We start from the raw sequence: 16,551 nt of genomic DNA, 5'->3' as shown, positions 1-16,551 counted from the left end.
TTTGGATAAATAGCATTTCAAGGCCTAGAACCAAGTAAAGCGACAATAAAACGTTCCATCGGTGGATTTAAATATATTTTGTTGTATTACTGCAAAAACGGTTGCTTTCAATTTATACGTTGCATCGCTAAAGTATGTCTTTTTGTTCTAAAGAGAGAAAAAAAGATCTGATGATGTAGAAGCTGTTTGTGTTAAAAATGTAATCAAACTGCGAACTTGTTAAATCATACAACGTTATAGTCAGTCAGACAAGGCCTAACATCACAAACACATAATCGTAACAGCAAATTAGTTAATTCACAAGATAGAAGGCTATCTATAAGAATTCTTATTAAGGTAAATCAGTTGTTAAATTATTGTTTTTGTGAAGTATTTAACCTAATATATTGAGTAATATGACGAAAAATATCGTTAATTAAACGGGTCTAAAGCTGATTTTCAAAACTTGCTTATTTTACGGAGTAAACATGTATTACATCATTCATCGTTAAGTTAGTCTAACTTAGAACTTAAACAACTTAATAGCAGACAATCAGCTGACTATTAAATAAGGAGAACAAGATATAAGGCTATTCTTAGGTTAGGTTGTAAAACATATGTTTTGTCAAATAATTATCTTATTTTACTAATATTATAAATGTGAAAGTTTGTGTGTTTGTTTGTTTGTTTGTTTGTTTGTGTGTTTGAAGTTCAATCACGCATAAACCACTGGACGGATTGGGCTGAAATTTGGCATGATGATAGCTTATATTCCCGATTACCATATAGGCATATACTTATCTCAAAAATCCTTTCGGGCTCCAGCCCAGTGTAAGGCAGCCTAAAAATTAAGAAAAAATTCCCCCGCCGCAGCAAACCTACCGACTAAGCAAATTTCCATTTGTCTGATTTAGTTTTAAATTAAATCTATTTAAATTAAAAAAGGTTTAATGAGTACCTAGGTTTGATGCTACAAGGAAACTAATAAAATGTATTTTTAGTAAGATATTAATAGCTTAGTATAAAATAAATAAATTTGCCAAGTTTGATCAAAATATATCCGTAAACATGCACTAAACCACATTTTACAATTCTCTCTATAAGAATAACATGGGAATTTTAAATTTACAACTTTTTAAATTTTCTCCGTTACCAATAAACGTACAAAAACACTTTTATATACTAAATTATTTGTTTTATTAAGCTTTTTAAAAAAGTCTAGAGAGAAATTGGGAAATTTTTGTGTTTTGAGGGTCAAAAATGAGAAAACACACATTTTTACCCCATAAAACCTCCCCCCGTAAACACCTGGGAACCATGGTCCGATCATACTGGTTCGCGAACTCATTCAAGTCTATCCTGCATTACACCTTACACCAAATTTCATCAAAATCGGACAAAAATTACTCAAGTTATCGCGTTCACGGACGTATATATACAATATAAAAAATTTAACGAATGGTGTTTTTGGTCTCTGGGAACATCAAAATGAACAAGTAAATCGGTCCCGGGCCTAGTTATTACCGTGCCACCTACGGTAATAGCTACTTCCCTATAGGGAAATTCGCTAAAACAACTAGCTAAAGATTATTGCTATGATTGTTGTACTATCTTTCCTACAGTAAGGATGTACCTAATTTGTTCAATCTTTAGTGATACTTTCACTCAGTCGGTTTTTAGTTTCACTGTTGATTAGAAAATATGTCCAGAATAATTAATAGATGAAATCCCGTTTACAGAGGGCAGTGCTGTAGCTCGTTATTTGCCTGGGAGATACGTGAGTACATTACGTGTACCAATGAGTAAACATTGATGATATTTCGAATGCGAGTAATGTTGCATCTTCTCAGACATTACGTTGCAAACATATGTTTCTTGGCTGAATATTTTATAGTGACTGTATACAAACCTGTGTATGAGCAGTGAACTCTGGTTTCCAAACACCTAGAGCTGTTCGAGTGAGAATTATGATAAATTGTCTAACCTGTAATTCAATAATATAATCCGCAGTGTTAAGCTTATCTGATTTTTTTGGGTTTTTTGTTTGTTTTGTGTATAAGCTATGTAAATGTAACACAATAATAATGACAAGACAGAATGGTGGACATTTTATAAATGTTCCCATATGAAAGGTGATAAGAAATATTTAGTCATATCAATTACACTTAAGCGCTTTGGAGACAAGTAGCATCCTACCTGAAAAATGTAGTTTAGTTGTAGAAACAGCGTACATGAACAAAGTTGTTTGAATAAAACCTTTAAGTATAGGTACATCTGCTTAAATAACATGTTTATAAGTTAATAGAAAAACTTGTGTCAAGTAGGGGTCTGCGGTACGTGGGTTTTCTGTGTGAAACGGTCGTAGATGGACGTTTAAGGACCTAGAGATAAAAATGTAAGTTTTTTGCAATTTTTAGCTACAAATAGCGGTGAGAAAAGTCGAACAAATCAATAATAATCAAGAGCTGTTTAAGAGAGTTACAGTTTTCTGCTATAAATAGCGGTTAAAAGAGCGAGACAAATCAGTCATAATCAAGTGATTTTGAAGATAAGAAGAGAAGACGCATACTGCATCGAAACCTTTGTTTTAGACGGAAAACATAGATTACGGTGATCTAGAGATTCAGAGACAAAAGTGTATGTTTTTTACAGTTTTCTGCTATAAATAGCGAGGAGAAGATCGAGACAAATTAGTCATAATCAAGTGCTTTTGAAGAGAAGGAGAGAAGAAGCATATTGCATACAAACCTGTGTTTTAGACGGAAACCATATGACACGGCCATCCAGAGATCCAGGGACAAAAGTGTACGTTTTTTACAGTGTTCTGCTATAAATAGCGGTGAGAAGAGCGAAACAAATCAGTCATAATCAAGTGCTTTTGAAGAGAAGAAGCATACTGCAAAAAATCCTGTGTTTTAGACGGAAACCATAAGACACGGCCATCCAGATATCCAGAGACAAAAGTGTACGTTTTTTACAGTTTACTGCTATAAATAGCGGTGAGAAGATCTTGACAAATCAGTCATAATCAAGTGCTTTTGAAGAGAAGAAGAGAAGAAGCATACTGTATAAAAACCTGTGTTTTAGACGGAAACCATAAGACACGGCCATCCAGAGATCCAGAGACAAAAGTGTACGTTTTTTACAGTTTACTGCTATAAATAGCGGTGAGAAGATCTTGACAAATCAGTCATAATCAAGTGCTTTTGAAGAGAAGAAGAGAAGAAGCATACTGCATAAAAACCTGTGTTTTAGACGGAAACCATAAGACACGGCCATCCAGAGATCCAGAGACAAAAGTGTACGTTTTTTACAGTTTTCTGCTATAAATAGCGGTGAGAAGAGCGAGACAAATCAGTCATAATCAAGTGCTTTTGAAGAGAAGAAGAGGAGAAGCATACTACAAAAAATCCTGTGTTTTAGACAAAACCCATAGGATACGGCCATTCAGAGATCCAGAGACAAAAGTGAAAGATTTTTACAGTTTTCTGCTATAAATAGCGGTGAGAAGATCGAAACAAATCAGTCATAATCAAGTGCTTTTGAAGAGAAGAAGAGAAGAAGCATACTGCATAAAAACCTGTGTTTTAGACGGAAACCCTAAGACACGGCTATCCAGAGATCCAGAGACAAAAGTGTACGTTTTTTACAGTTTTCTGCTATAAATAGCGGTGAGAAGAGCAAGACAAATCAGTCATAATCAAGTGTTTTTGAAGAGAAGAAGAGGAGAAGCATACTGCAAAAAATCCTGTGTTTTAGACGGAAACCATAGGACACGGCCATCCAGAGACAAAAGTGAAAGATTTATACAGTTTTCTGCTATAAATAGCGGTGAGAAGAGCGAGACATCAGTCATAATCAAGTGCTTTTGAAGAGAAGAAGAGGAGAAGCATACTGCAAAAAATCCTGTGTTTTAGACAGAAACCATAGGACACGGCCATCCAGAGATTCAGAGACAAAAGTGTAAGTGTTTACAGTTTTCTGCTATAAATAGGGGTGAGAAGAGAGAGAGAGACAAATCAATCATAATCAAGATATTTTGAAGAAAAGAAGAGGAGAAGCATACTACGTAAAGTCCTGAGTTTTAGACGGAAACCATAGTCCACGGACATCCAGAGATCCAAGGACAAAGTTTTAAAATGGAAGCAAACAAACAAACTTGTGTTAATTGTGACAGGACTGTTTTATCAAAAAACATGTTGCGTAACTTAAAAACCTGTCGTGGTGCACAGGTGCGTACAATTGAACCACAGAGGCCTTGTGAGTTGTGTGGTACATTAGTGACATTATCCCACAAATCACGCCATCAAAAAAAATGTACTACAAAACGTTCAAGATATGAACTTGCTGCTCCAGCAGCAAAGAAACATTGCGTGGACGATAATGCACGATCAAATAGCTCTAGCCAGCCCAAGGAAAGTGGAATGCCCACAACTAGCTCCGCTACAAATACTCTCCAATCATCCGTACTTTCCACAAACAACACTGCGATGTCAATATGACGAAATTTCGGGTTGAGAGACAAAATTCGATTTAAAAATAAGTAATTGTCGTCTCACCTGAAATTCTGTCACACCTTAAATTTGTCCAGATAGCTTAGCCTACAATGAGATAGTCCAGGACTCTAACGTGTTCGTTAATTAATTATCGTTTCGAGTTTATTGGCTCAGAATATTAAATACAACAATAATGCTTACAATGTTAAGTTTACCTTTAACAAGTGCTCATCATAGCCACTCGAAAAATATGCGAAGCTAAATTTAGAATTTTGAATAAACTATCGTGAATGCGAATAAGCCTAATTAATTAGAAACTTAACCTAAACGTGATTCGTGCGTTATTACTTGGTAATCACCAAAGTAAACGTGTCGGGGAAAATTAAACTCGGTCGATCACCAGAGTCGGTACGGGGTTTCTTAAACCAAACTTAAGCAGGACGTTCAGGGTAACGGGGTAAGTCCTACCGATATCGTTCTGGCAACTTAAATGATTTCCGTAGCTGGTTAAAGACAAAAGGCAGTGTGCTCGTACGTGAAAAAGCGTGCGGGTTGCGCGCGACTGCGGCTCAATAAAATAAAAATAATAAAACTTCTGCAAAAATGAGAATAAACAAAATAAACTCGGTAGCACACTAACCTGATGCCTTAGGACTATACCAGGAACGGGGGAAATCTTTAACAGGCCAGAATTTGGTACGTTAGGACTGTTGGATTTATCTCCAAACAGCAAGCGTGTCGACGGTTCGGTAGCGGGTGGACAACTGACTATGAGGTCTGCTCTTCTGGTCCTTCTTCGCCATCGCCCCTGGCGGTGGGGTAGGTAACTAGCGTCATCCCCTCTACGATGACGTAGGACCCTTGCCCCTACGATGTCGCTGACAACGCGGGCGCGGCTTACCCCGAACGTAGAAAATTATAATACTTAAAATGAAACTTTAAAAATCGGGTTTTTACCCCTTAGCGGTTTTTGGGTCGTTACACCCCCCTCTTACTTCGCAGAGAAAAAAAGAAAAACGGAAAAAAAGAAAAAAAAGAATACCCAAACTTAGGGTATTGTCGGCGTCTGCCGCGAAGCTCACTCGAGCGTAAACAAAACAAAACTGAAACTAAAAAATCTTCTTAACTCTAGCGCTCGACAAACGGCTTCATATCTTTTGCATGGACCGTCACGTAAGATCTGCTGGAGGGGTCTGAGACGGAGTATAGATTTGCCCCAATCCGCCCTCGGATAGTGCATGGTCCTCGGAATTTCGGTGCCAACATGCCTACGACGGAATCAGCGGCCGATGAGAGCGTGCGCACTCTGCGTAGCACCACGTCTCCTACGTTAAAATTCGCGGGCCTGCGTCGTAGGTTATAGTAGTTGGCCTGTCGCCGGAAAGCAGCCTCCAGATTCTTACGGCATTTGTCGTAGATTTGCCGGAACCGCGCTTGACGCTGGTCGTGGATAACCTCCAACGACTCTTCGACGGACGCGTCGGTTAGACCCAGGTGGGAATTTTCTAGGGCTCGCGGTGGGCGCAGCTGTCTGCCCAGTAATAGGACCGCCGGAGAGTATCCAGTCGAATCATGAATAGCCGAGTTCAACGCGAACTGAAACTCGGACAGGTGCGTGTCCCACGTGCGGTGGTCTTCGCCTACGTACTGCGACACCATGGTCTTGATCACACGATTCTGGCGCTCGATGGGGTTCGACTGAGGAGAGTAAGGCGCCGTGTTGCGAAATTCGATGCGCCAATCCTCAGCCAAGTCTCTAAACACTTTCGACACAAACTGGACCCCGTTATCGCAAAGTAAGACTTCTGGAGACCCGTATCGGAGGAGAATTCGCTCCCTAAACTTTGACGCTACGTTCTTAGCGGTAGCCGATCTGATAGGGCACATCTCCGTCCACTTGCTAAACACGTCTTGGAAAGCCAGAATAAAAGTGTTTCCGCTCTTCGATCGAGTCATCGGGCCCATCAAGTCGGTGGAAATAACATGCCACGGGCCCTTAGGGTTTCGGTAATACATCTGTCCGGCCGGCTTATCCTGAGGGACCTTGTGTGCTTGACACTTTCGGCAGGAACGTACGTATGCCTTGACGGATTTCCTCCAGCCAGGCCAAAAATACCTCTCGTGCACACGCGCCAAGGTTTTCTTGACCCCGAGATGACCGGCTATCGCCAGGTCGTGGGTCTCGCGCAGAACTTCAGCCTGCAGGTCTTCTGGAACACATAACTTCCAGCTCAATTCCCCGTTGCCCTTATTGGTCTTCGTTTTGTAAAGTTTGTCCCCTCGAACGTTGTAATGCCGGTACTTTGTAGGGTTCGCCCTAACTTTACTCGACAGGGCGGCTACCCAGTCGTCACGTGAAGAGGGTGCGGCGTCGCTAGAGGCTTCCGTACCGCCTCGACCTTCGGCTGACGTGACGTTCACGTCGGGGGTTACCGGGACGTTCGGTTGACGGGATAAGGCATCAGCAACACGGTTAAGGGTCCCCTTGCGGTACTTAACTTCGAAGTCGTGTTGCTGTAACTCCATTATCCAGCGCGCTAGCCGTCCGGTTGGCTCGGGATGTCGCAACAACCATTTGAGAGCCACGTGATCGGTGACGGCTACGAACCGGTAACCTTCAAGGTACGGCCTAAACTTCTTCGCTGCCCATACGAGTGCCAGGCACTCTTTCTCGGTCGTAGAGTAGTTCTTCTCCTGATTAGTGAGAAGACGACTGGCATACGCTACTACAGCTTCCTTCCCGTCGTTGTCCTGAGTGAGCGCCGCGCCTAGACCATAATCGGAAGCGTCAACTTGCAAGACGAATGTTTTTGAGAAATCGGGGCACGCAAGTATCGGTGCGGTAACGAGCTTGTCTTTCAGAGATTCAAAAGCCCGCTCCTGCTCTGTGTCCCAATTCCACTTACAATCTTTGCGTAAAAGTTGAGTCAAAGGTCGAGAAGTGGCGGCAAAATCACGGACGAAACGTCTATACCAGGAGGCTAAACCAAGGAAGCTCCGCAGGGTTTTGACGTTGATAGGTCGGGGGAAGTGTTTGATGGCAGCTACTTTCTCGGGATCGGTACCTATACCCTGATCATTCACTATATGTCCGAGGTATCGTAGTTCCGTCTTACAGAAGTTGCATTTCTCCGGGTTTAGTCGTAATCCGGCGTTTCTTAGCCTACCGAATACTTCCTGTAGCAGGTCAAGGTGTTTGTCGAAAGTAGTAGACACCAGAACTAAATCGTCGAGGTAGGCGAACGCGTAGGGCTCAAGTTCCGGGCCTATCACTCGATCTAGGAGTCGTTGGAACGTAGCCCCAGCGGAATGGAGGCCAAACGGCATCACGGTGAACTGGTAAACACCAAGTCCAGGCACGGTAAAAGCAGTGATTGGCCTACTATTCTCCGAGAGAGGAACTTGCCAATAGCCCTGCTTCAAGTCGAGGGTGCTGATAAACTTTGCCGTCCTTAATTTCTCCAAGATAAAATTTATTCGGGGCAAAGGATATGCGTCACGCACCGAGGCTTCGTTAACTCGTCGCAAATCTACACAAGGTCGCAGCCCGCCGGAAGATTTCTTAACCATCACGATATTAGAGCTCCAGGGGCTATTCGCAGGCTCGATAACCCCGTCCTTAAGCATGGTCTCGACTTCTTTCTTAATAATATCCTGCATTGCCGGATTACGTGGGTACGATCGCTGTTTCACCGGTTCGGCACCCTCCTTAAGAGTTATCACGTGCTCTATAAGGTGGGTTTTGCCGCTGACCTTATCGAAGAGCGCGAGTTCGTTAGCTAGAAACGTCTCTAGTCGCACGCTCTGATCAACCGACAGCCTACTCACTGCAGCTACGTCGTCGGTGGGTCCGGAACATTCTCCAGGACCTCGTTCTACAGTGAGTTCGAATCGCACCAAGCCGAGGTCGTTAACTTGCGATATTCCTAAGACTAAATCGCAAGCCAATCCCGTCACATGCAACGCGTCCCATTCGTATTCGAGTCCGCCGAACAATCCGCGAACTCGGTATCCAGTCGTGATGTGAGACAGCATGCCATTCGCCATTCTTATGTCGACATCGCTGTCTATAGGCGGGACCCCTCGGGATTGTAAAAACGTTGCGAGACGGTCACCAATGAGGCTGACCATAGCGCCGGTATCCACGAGTGCCCTAAACGGTCGACTGAAAATTTCTACGGTTACGAAGGGTCTTGTATCGAGGGAAACAACATCGTGATTGGTCGAGACAGGGAAATCTTTTATTCGTTGGAGCCACGCGCTCCATTCTTGGGGGGTTGTGGTCCGGATCGGGGATTTGGACTCAGCCGCCCCCTCCTTAGCTGAATCCTGTGTGCGTTTCCCGCCTTACAATTGCATTTTGCGGTCGAGACGCCTTTGGTTTTGCAATAAAAACACTTCCATGTTCTTGGTTCGGGGCAGTCGCGGAACACGTGTCCCGTACGGTCACAATTCCAGCAAACGTACTGGTCGTTGACGTGGACGGTTCTCTCCAGTGCCACCCCTCTCACATTCGTGTGGGAGTTGGGCACGGATAGGGTTTGTGCCTTGGGTCGCGAACTCGGTCCTTGCCGCGCGCGGTCGTACCTCTGGTGCTGCGGGTAGGTCCGGGAGCTCGGTTCGCACGGTGGCACAGCAGTGACTGCGGCGTTATCGACCGGACGTTCAGAACGCCTTCGCCCGTGATACGCGGTTTCAGGAATGAGAGAGATAGCCGGAGGGGGTGGAGGACGAAACGTGCTCTTATCCCTAACGTAGGACTCGTACTCCTCAGCACGCTTAATAAGCTGGGTCAGAGTCAAGCAGTCCTGGCGTCGAACCATAAGCTTGTATTCGGGTCGCATATTCGTATATATCAAGTCGATCTTGTCGTGCGATGAAATAGACCCCCTCCTTCGAATTAGCGTGCTTAACGCGACTACGAAATCCCTGAACGACTCTTGGTCACCCTGGGTCCGCTTACGAATCTCCTCGTCCAAGTTACGACGATAACCGAGTGGTAGATATTGGATTTCGAAATGGCTACGAAAATCCTGGAAATCGGCCCACGCTTCCCGGTTATTGCGGTACCATAACAAGGCGTTGCTAGTCAACAGTTCCGGCAGAGCCCTGAAGACCTGGTCTGGAGTTAAGGAATACGCCTCCATTAACTCCTCCAAGCGTTCCAGGAACGATACCGGGTCTTTGCGACCGTCAAAACGAAGGTTCCACTTACGAACAACGTTGTAAATGGAGGCTCCGTCTAGCGATTGGCGGCCTGAGGGGCCAGCGTGGCTCAATGGATCGGCACCGCGCAGCTCGCGAGTCGCCGAGGCGTTAGGACGTGGTACCGCACCGTAGCACAGATCGGCATAATTCGTGGTAGGGGGTGCGGCGTGAGCGGGAACCGTGTCGGTCGCGTAGTGTCCCGTGGGAGTCGCGTCGTTGGACCTCAAGGTATTCACCATTGAGGCGAGGACCCGTCTCACGAGCGTAGAGTCCGCATTTGGTGACAACCCAAGTATCTCCCGTACACTGTCACGTTCGTCGAGGGCGGTATGTACGCCTAACTTGTCCTTAGACGCGTATTCCGACCCGTGATTCGCCGGCGGGATATTAAGAGTGCGTGGAGGGTCAACGGTCCGGTATGGTTCGGTACGGGTAATTGTGGAGAATGGCGATCGCCAAAAATCCACAAAACTCTTCCTAAGTTCCTCCGCCGTACCTGCCGCAGAAAGGCCGTATTTACTCATCTCATTCTGCAGCTCCTCTTTGCTTAGTCTATAAATCCACCCGACGCGCGGATCGTCAAACGGTGTGCGTGGCACAGACGATTCCGTAGACCCACGGGTGGTAACAGCAGTGGCAGCGGTGGTTGCTGTAGCGACATACGTTGAAGTGGTAACGGCAGTTGTAGTGGTAACGGTTGGAGCGGTGGTAACGGCGGGTGTGACGGTAACGGCGGGGGGAGCGGTTGTGACGGCGGGAGCGGTTGTGACGGCGGGAGCGGTTGTGACGTCGGGAGCGGTTGTGACGGTGGGAGCGGTAGCAGTTGGCGGCGGTTCATTGTTTTTGCGCGAGGGCCTTTTCCCTGACTCATCTGGAGTCAGCACATACATAACTGGGAAAAGATAAGTCCAAAGGCGCAAAAATAATTCCCAAGGTGTCATTTTTTAAAGTTATTATTTATAAATACAACAGTCGACCATAATAATTGTTGTTGAAAAATACGTAAAATACTGTATAACTGTCGTAGGGCTCGTCACTAATCTCAAATGTTCAGTATAATATTTAAACCACTGATACTATACCCCAACAATCAATGTTTACAATCACAAAAAGTAAACAAAGTTCCGATAATACGTTAGCCTAGTGATCGTTGTGAACTAATTGTTACTGAGCAATACAATAATATGTTAATCAACAATATTATTATATCACTAACGTGTACGTAGACCGTCGTAATTAGGCTCGATCCAAAATATAATAATCCTGTGTTATTATATTAAACAATGTTATTTCCTGTGTGTAACAATATTAAATGTATTACAATAAAACTGGGGTATGCTAATTGCTGCTAAATACTAGGACAACCAGAAATATAACAATATGTTAATCAACAATATTATTATAAAACAGTTCTGATCCCAAATATTTAACGTTCAGTTGCGTTATAAATATTATGCAATGCGATGGATGTAAATATTGTTAGAAATAAGCCCACTAGAATTGAAAGAACTACGGGGAAACTCCAATAACAGACCGTTATCAAACAGCTGATCGGGCCGCTCTTATCTCTTGCCCATTCTACAGAGAACAATAGGCGAGCGCAACACTAGTGAACTAACAGGTCGACTAGCCTTCTTAAAGTAGAACAATCCTTACAGAATATTCTGAATTAAATCGAAATGCAGTGTTAATTAGTTCCTACTTAAATAATTATAATCGAATAACAATAAATTATCAGAGGAAAGTATAAACACTGGTATAAATAAATGAGATGAATAAACTGTTAAGTTCGAAGTCAATTAAATTCCAATAAATATGCTGTAATTCTATTAAACAAACGTAGTACGTTTAACAACAGTACTGACGTTTAATCGTATTTAGTTCTATGGTAGACAACCAATATTCCACGGTAATATTATGTCTCGTACACAACTGATTTTGTTTAATGTTCGTATGTGTAATATTTATTAAATTCTGAGCCAAAACAATTAATTATCGACTATGCCTTCGGGCGCCATAAGATCGTTAACATACAATTAATGTCCCTGTTCGGGCGCCATTTGATATGACGAAATTTCGGGTTGAGAGACAAAATTCGATTTAAAAATAAGTAATTGTCGTCTCACCTGAAATTCTGTCACACCTTAAATTTGTCCAGATAGCTTAGCCTACAATGAGATAGTCCAGGACTCTAACGTGTTCGTTAATTAATTATCGTTTCGAGTTTATTGGCTCAGAATATTAAATACAACAATAATGCTTACAATGTTAAGTTTACCTTTAACAAGTGCTCATCATAGCCACTCGAAAAATATGCGAAGCTAAATTTAGAATTTTGAATAAACTATCGTGAATGCGAATAAGCCTAATTAATTAGAAACTTAACCTAAACGTGATTCGTGCGTTATTACTTGGTAATCACCAAAGTAAACGTGTCGGGGAAAATTAAACTCGGTCGATCACCAGAGTCGGTACGGGGTTTCTTAAACCAAACTTAAGCAGGACGTTCAGGGTAACGGGGTAAGTCCTACCGATATCGTTCTGGCAACTTAAATGATTTCCGTAGCTGGTTAAAGACAAAAGGCAGTGTGCTCGTACGTGAAAAAGCGTGCGGGTTGCGCGCGACTGCGGCTCAATAAAATAAAAATAATAAAACTTCTGCAAAAATGAGAATAAACAAAATAAACTCGGTAGCACACTAACCTGATGCCTTAGGACTATACCAGGAACGGGGGAAATCTTTAACAGGCCAGAATTTGGTACGTTAGGACTGTTGGATTTATCTCCAAACAGCAAGCGTGTCGACGGTTCGGTAGCGGGTGGACAACTGACTATGAGGTCTGCTCTTCTGGTCCTTCTTCGCCATCGCCCCTGGCGGTGGGGTAGGTAACTAGCGTCATCCCCTCTACGATGACGTAGGACCCTTGCCCCTACGATGTCGCTGACAACGCGGGCGCGGCTTACCCCGAACGTAGAAAATTATAATACTTAAAATGAAACTTTAAAAATCGGGTTTTTACCCCTTAGCGGTTTTTGGGTCGTTACATCAACCAATAACGACATGGCAGAACCTAAACCTAACCTAGAAATTAAAGAGTTAGAGAAGGCGTTCAAGAATAGAATGAAAACGTATGTAATTGACAATACGCTTGTGATAAAAGACCCTATACAGTTTCTTAAACTATCAAGACCTCTATTTTATGATAAAATAGTCAAGCAAGTGCAAAATAATAACGTAAAAATAAACATTGTACTTTTAACTGAGTTTAAAAAAACCTCTAACGACGAAGAAATTATTCAAGAAATCAATTTTAAAACTCAAAATGATATCACATACTCAACCACGAATATAGAAGAACAGTTACAAACCAAAGAAAAGAAAATCTTGACTGAAATGGAGGAGTTCCAGACTAAAGGATCAGGTTGGTCCCTGAATAAGATACTTAACATAGAACTAAGGATCAACCGCTATGTACCATTAAGAGGTTCTTCATACATAGACCTGCCAGGACCAATAAAAAACAAGAGAGCCACTATTAATATTGTAAATAACGACCAAAAATGTTTTTTGTGGTCAATACTTGCTGCACTGCATCCTGTAGATATGGCAGAACACCCTTACAGAACCCAACACTACCAGAAATATGAGCACGACTTTGATTATGCCATGAATGGAATTGAATTCCCGGTCAGTTTGAGTAACGTTAAACTTTTTGAAAAGCGAACTGGGATATCTATAAATGTATACAGCTATGATGAAAAGTGGGTTGTGTATCCATTACTGACAACCGATGAGGAGAAAGAACAACATGTTGATTTACTATACTTAAAGGATGAGAAGAATTCACATTATTGCCTAATTAAAAATCTAAGTAGACTTGTTGGAGCACAGAAATCAAAGCATTCACATAGTATCCACTTATGTAGACGGTGCCTATCACATTTTGGCACAGAAGATTTATTGAAAACACATAGAGAATATTGTAAGCTGCACGAAGCAGTTAAGATCATAATGCCCAAAGAAGGTGAAACAATAAAGTTTAATGACTTTAATAGGAGTATGAAAGTGCCATTCGTCGTCTATGCCGACTTCGAATGTATGCTCAGTCCAATACAGTCCACCAGCAAAGAAGAAGAAGACACGGTAGGATCGTACACGAAAAAATACCAAAAACATGATGCAATAAGTTTTTCTTATTATATAGTACATGAAGAACACAGTTATGCAACGCTAGTAACATACTTTGGCGAAGACGCAGCGCAGGTTTTTGTAAAGAGGTTGTTCAACGAGTCTAAGAAAATAAGCTATCTATATTCAAAAGAAGCTGCTAAGCCAATGGAACTTTCAGAGGTGGACGCTATTTCTATATTGACGGCCACTCAGTGCCATATTTGTGGAAAGGAGTTTACAGAAGACAAGCCGTTTGTTAGAGACCATGACCATCTTACAGGAAAACTAAGGGGCCCAGCACACAACGCTTGTAATTTAAATTTTAGAAAACCTCATTTCCTCCCCATATTTATTCACAATCTTTCTGGATACGATACTCACCTGTTTATCAAAATGTTTGGTTTGAATGATGACACGATTGATGTTATACCAAATAACGAGGAAAAATATATTTCTTATACTGTTCATGTAAAAGGAGGTATTGATTTAAGATTTGTAGATTCAGTTAAATTCATGTCAAGTAGTTTAGACATACTCGTCAAGAACTTATCTCCTCAACATTTTAAGCATACTTCGAAGTACTACTCGAGTGAACAGCTGCAGCTGCTGCAAAAAAAGGGTGTGTACCCTTATGACTTTATGGACTCCTTACAGAAATATGAATACACATCACTTCCACTTAAGAAAGACTTCTACAATAAACTAACCATGGCCAACATTGAAGATGAAGACTATGAGCATGCAAGCAAAGTTTGGAACGAATTTAATATACAAAGCATGAAAGCATACACTTTACTCTACAACCAGTCAGATGTATTGCAATTAGCAGACGTCATGGAGAATTTTCGAAACATTTGTATGGAGACTTACCAGCTGGACCCAGCATGGTACTACACAGCACCAGGACTAGCTTGGAGTGCGATGCTCAAAACAACCAAGATCGAACTTGAACTTTTATCAGACTACAATATGATTCTAATGATTGGAAACGGGATACGAGGAGGATTATCACAATGTTCGAACCGGTACGCAACTGCCAATAACAAATACATGAAGGAAAGTTATAATGAAAATTTACCCACGTCATATCTTACATATCTTGACGCCAATAACTTGTATGGATGGGCAATGAGCCAACATATGCCTTACTCTGATTTCAAGCGGGTTGAAGATGTTCACAACATTGATATATTATCAGTTCCAGATGATGCAAATATGGGATACATATTGGAAGTAGATTTAGAGTATCCCCAAGAATTGCACGACCTACATTCCGATCTTCCTCTGGCACCTGAAAGACAAATACCACCCGGATCTAAACAAGAGAAACTTCTAGCTACATTGTTTGACAAAAAGAGATATGTTCTACACTATCGGAATTTAAAGCAATACATCTCTCTCGGTTTAAAATTAAAGAATATTCACAAAGCAATCAGTTTCACTCAGAGCAACTGGCTTAAACCTTACATCGATCTGAATACTAGTATGAGAACTAAGGCCATAAACAATTTCGAAAAGGATTTTTTCAAGCTTATGAATAATGCCGTGTTTGGCAAAGCCATGGAAAACATTCGGAATCGTGTCAACATCCGGTTGGCGACGAAGGAAAAACAAGTAGACAAGTGGTTGGCTCAACCCAACTTCAAGAGAAGGACAATATTTACGGATCAACTTGCGGCAGTACACATGAGCAAGACAAAAATTGTATTTAACAAACCTATCTACGTTGGAATGAGTATTTTGGACGTGTCTAAGACATTGATGTATGACTTTCACTACAATGTGATAAAAGCAAGATACGGGGATAAAGTTCAATTGCAGTACACGGACACAGATTCACTTACATACTTAACATATACTGATGATGTATATGAAGATATGAAGGAAATGCAAGATTTTTTCGACACGAGTGACTACCCACCTAATCATCCATGTTTCAGTGTCACTAATAAGAAGATCATCGGAAAATTCAAGGATGAACTAAATGGAAAAATTATGTTTGAACACATTGCGTTGAAATCAAAAATGTATGCAAGTAGGTCAGAAAATGACAGCATCTCAAAAAGATCGAAAGGTGTTAAAAGAGCAGTTGTAGAAAATAGTATTACCTTTCAAGACTACAAAGACTGCCTGAAAACCCAAATTGACAAATACTGTCCAAGTAACGTAATTAGGAGCTATAAACATGAACTGTATAGTGTGGAAATCAACAAGATTTCGTTGTCAGCTCATGATGACAAAAGATACATTTCAAGTGATGGTATCAGTACTTTGCCGTGGGGACATTACTCTATTAACGGATAATATATGAATTTGAAGAAAATACGAATTTGAAGAAAATATGAATTTGAAGAAGATATGAATTTGAAGAAAATAAGAATTTGAAGAAAATATAAATTTGAAGGAAATCTGAAGTGGACCGGACACATATAATGTTGTCTGGGCTAGGCCTCTTGGGGAAACCACTATAAAAAAACGCATCATGCTCCTACCTCATGGGTGATGTGGAATGTAGAGCACTATGTCGACAATGGCATCAGTTTCCAGGACTACAAAGACTGACTGAAACCCCAAATTGACAAATACAGTCCAAGTAACGTAATTAGGAGCTACAAACATGACCTGTGTAGTGTGGAACTCAACAAGATTTCGTTGTCAGCTCATGATGACAAAAGACACATTTCAAGTGATGGTATT

At 41.7% G+C, this 16,551-nt stretch overlaps 1 protein-coding gene across 1 annotated transcript; it reads left to right on the top strand.

The window, feature by feature from the left end:
• The first annotated feature begins 13,695 nt into the window (after positions 1 to 13,695).
• On the top strand, positions 13,696 to 16,158 carry LOC128993158 (uncharacterized). The gene has a single exon (XM_054416917.1). It carries the CDS (start codon positions 13,696 to 13,698, stop codon positions 16,156 to 16,158), a length of 2,463 nt encoding a protein of 820 aa, XP_054272892.1.
• Positions 16,159 to 16,551: the final 393 nt, after the last annotated feature.

The sequence above is a fragment of the Macrosteles quadrilineatus genome, unplaced genomic scaffold, assembly GCF_028750875.1.
Source record: "Macrosteles quadrilineatus isolate MER2022 unplaced genomic scaffold, UCM_ALF_1.0 Scaffold_4__1_contigs__length_99947679, whole genome shotgun sequence".
Lineage (NCBI taxonomy): Eukaryota > Metazoa > Arthropoda > Insecta > Hemiptera > Cicadellidae > Macrosteles > Macrosteles quadrilineatus.
The sequence above is the reverse complement of the archived record's forward strand: the minus strand, read 5'-3'. Positions and strand labels throughout refer to the sequence as shown.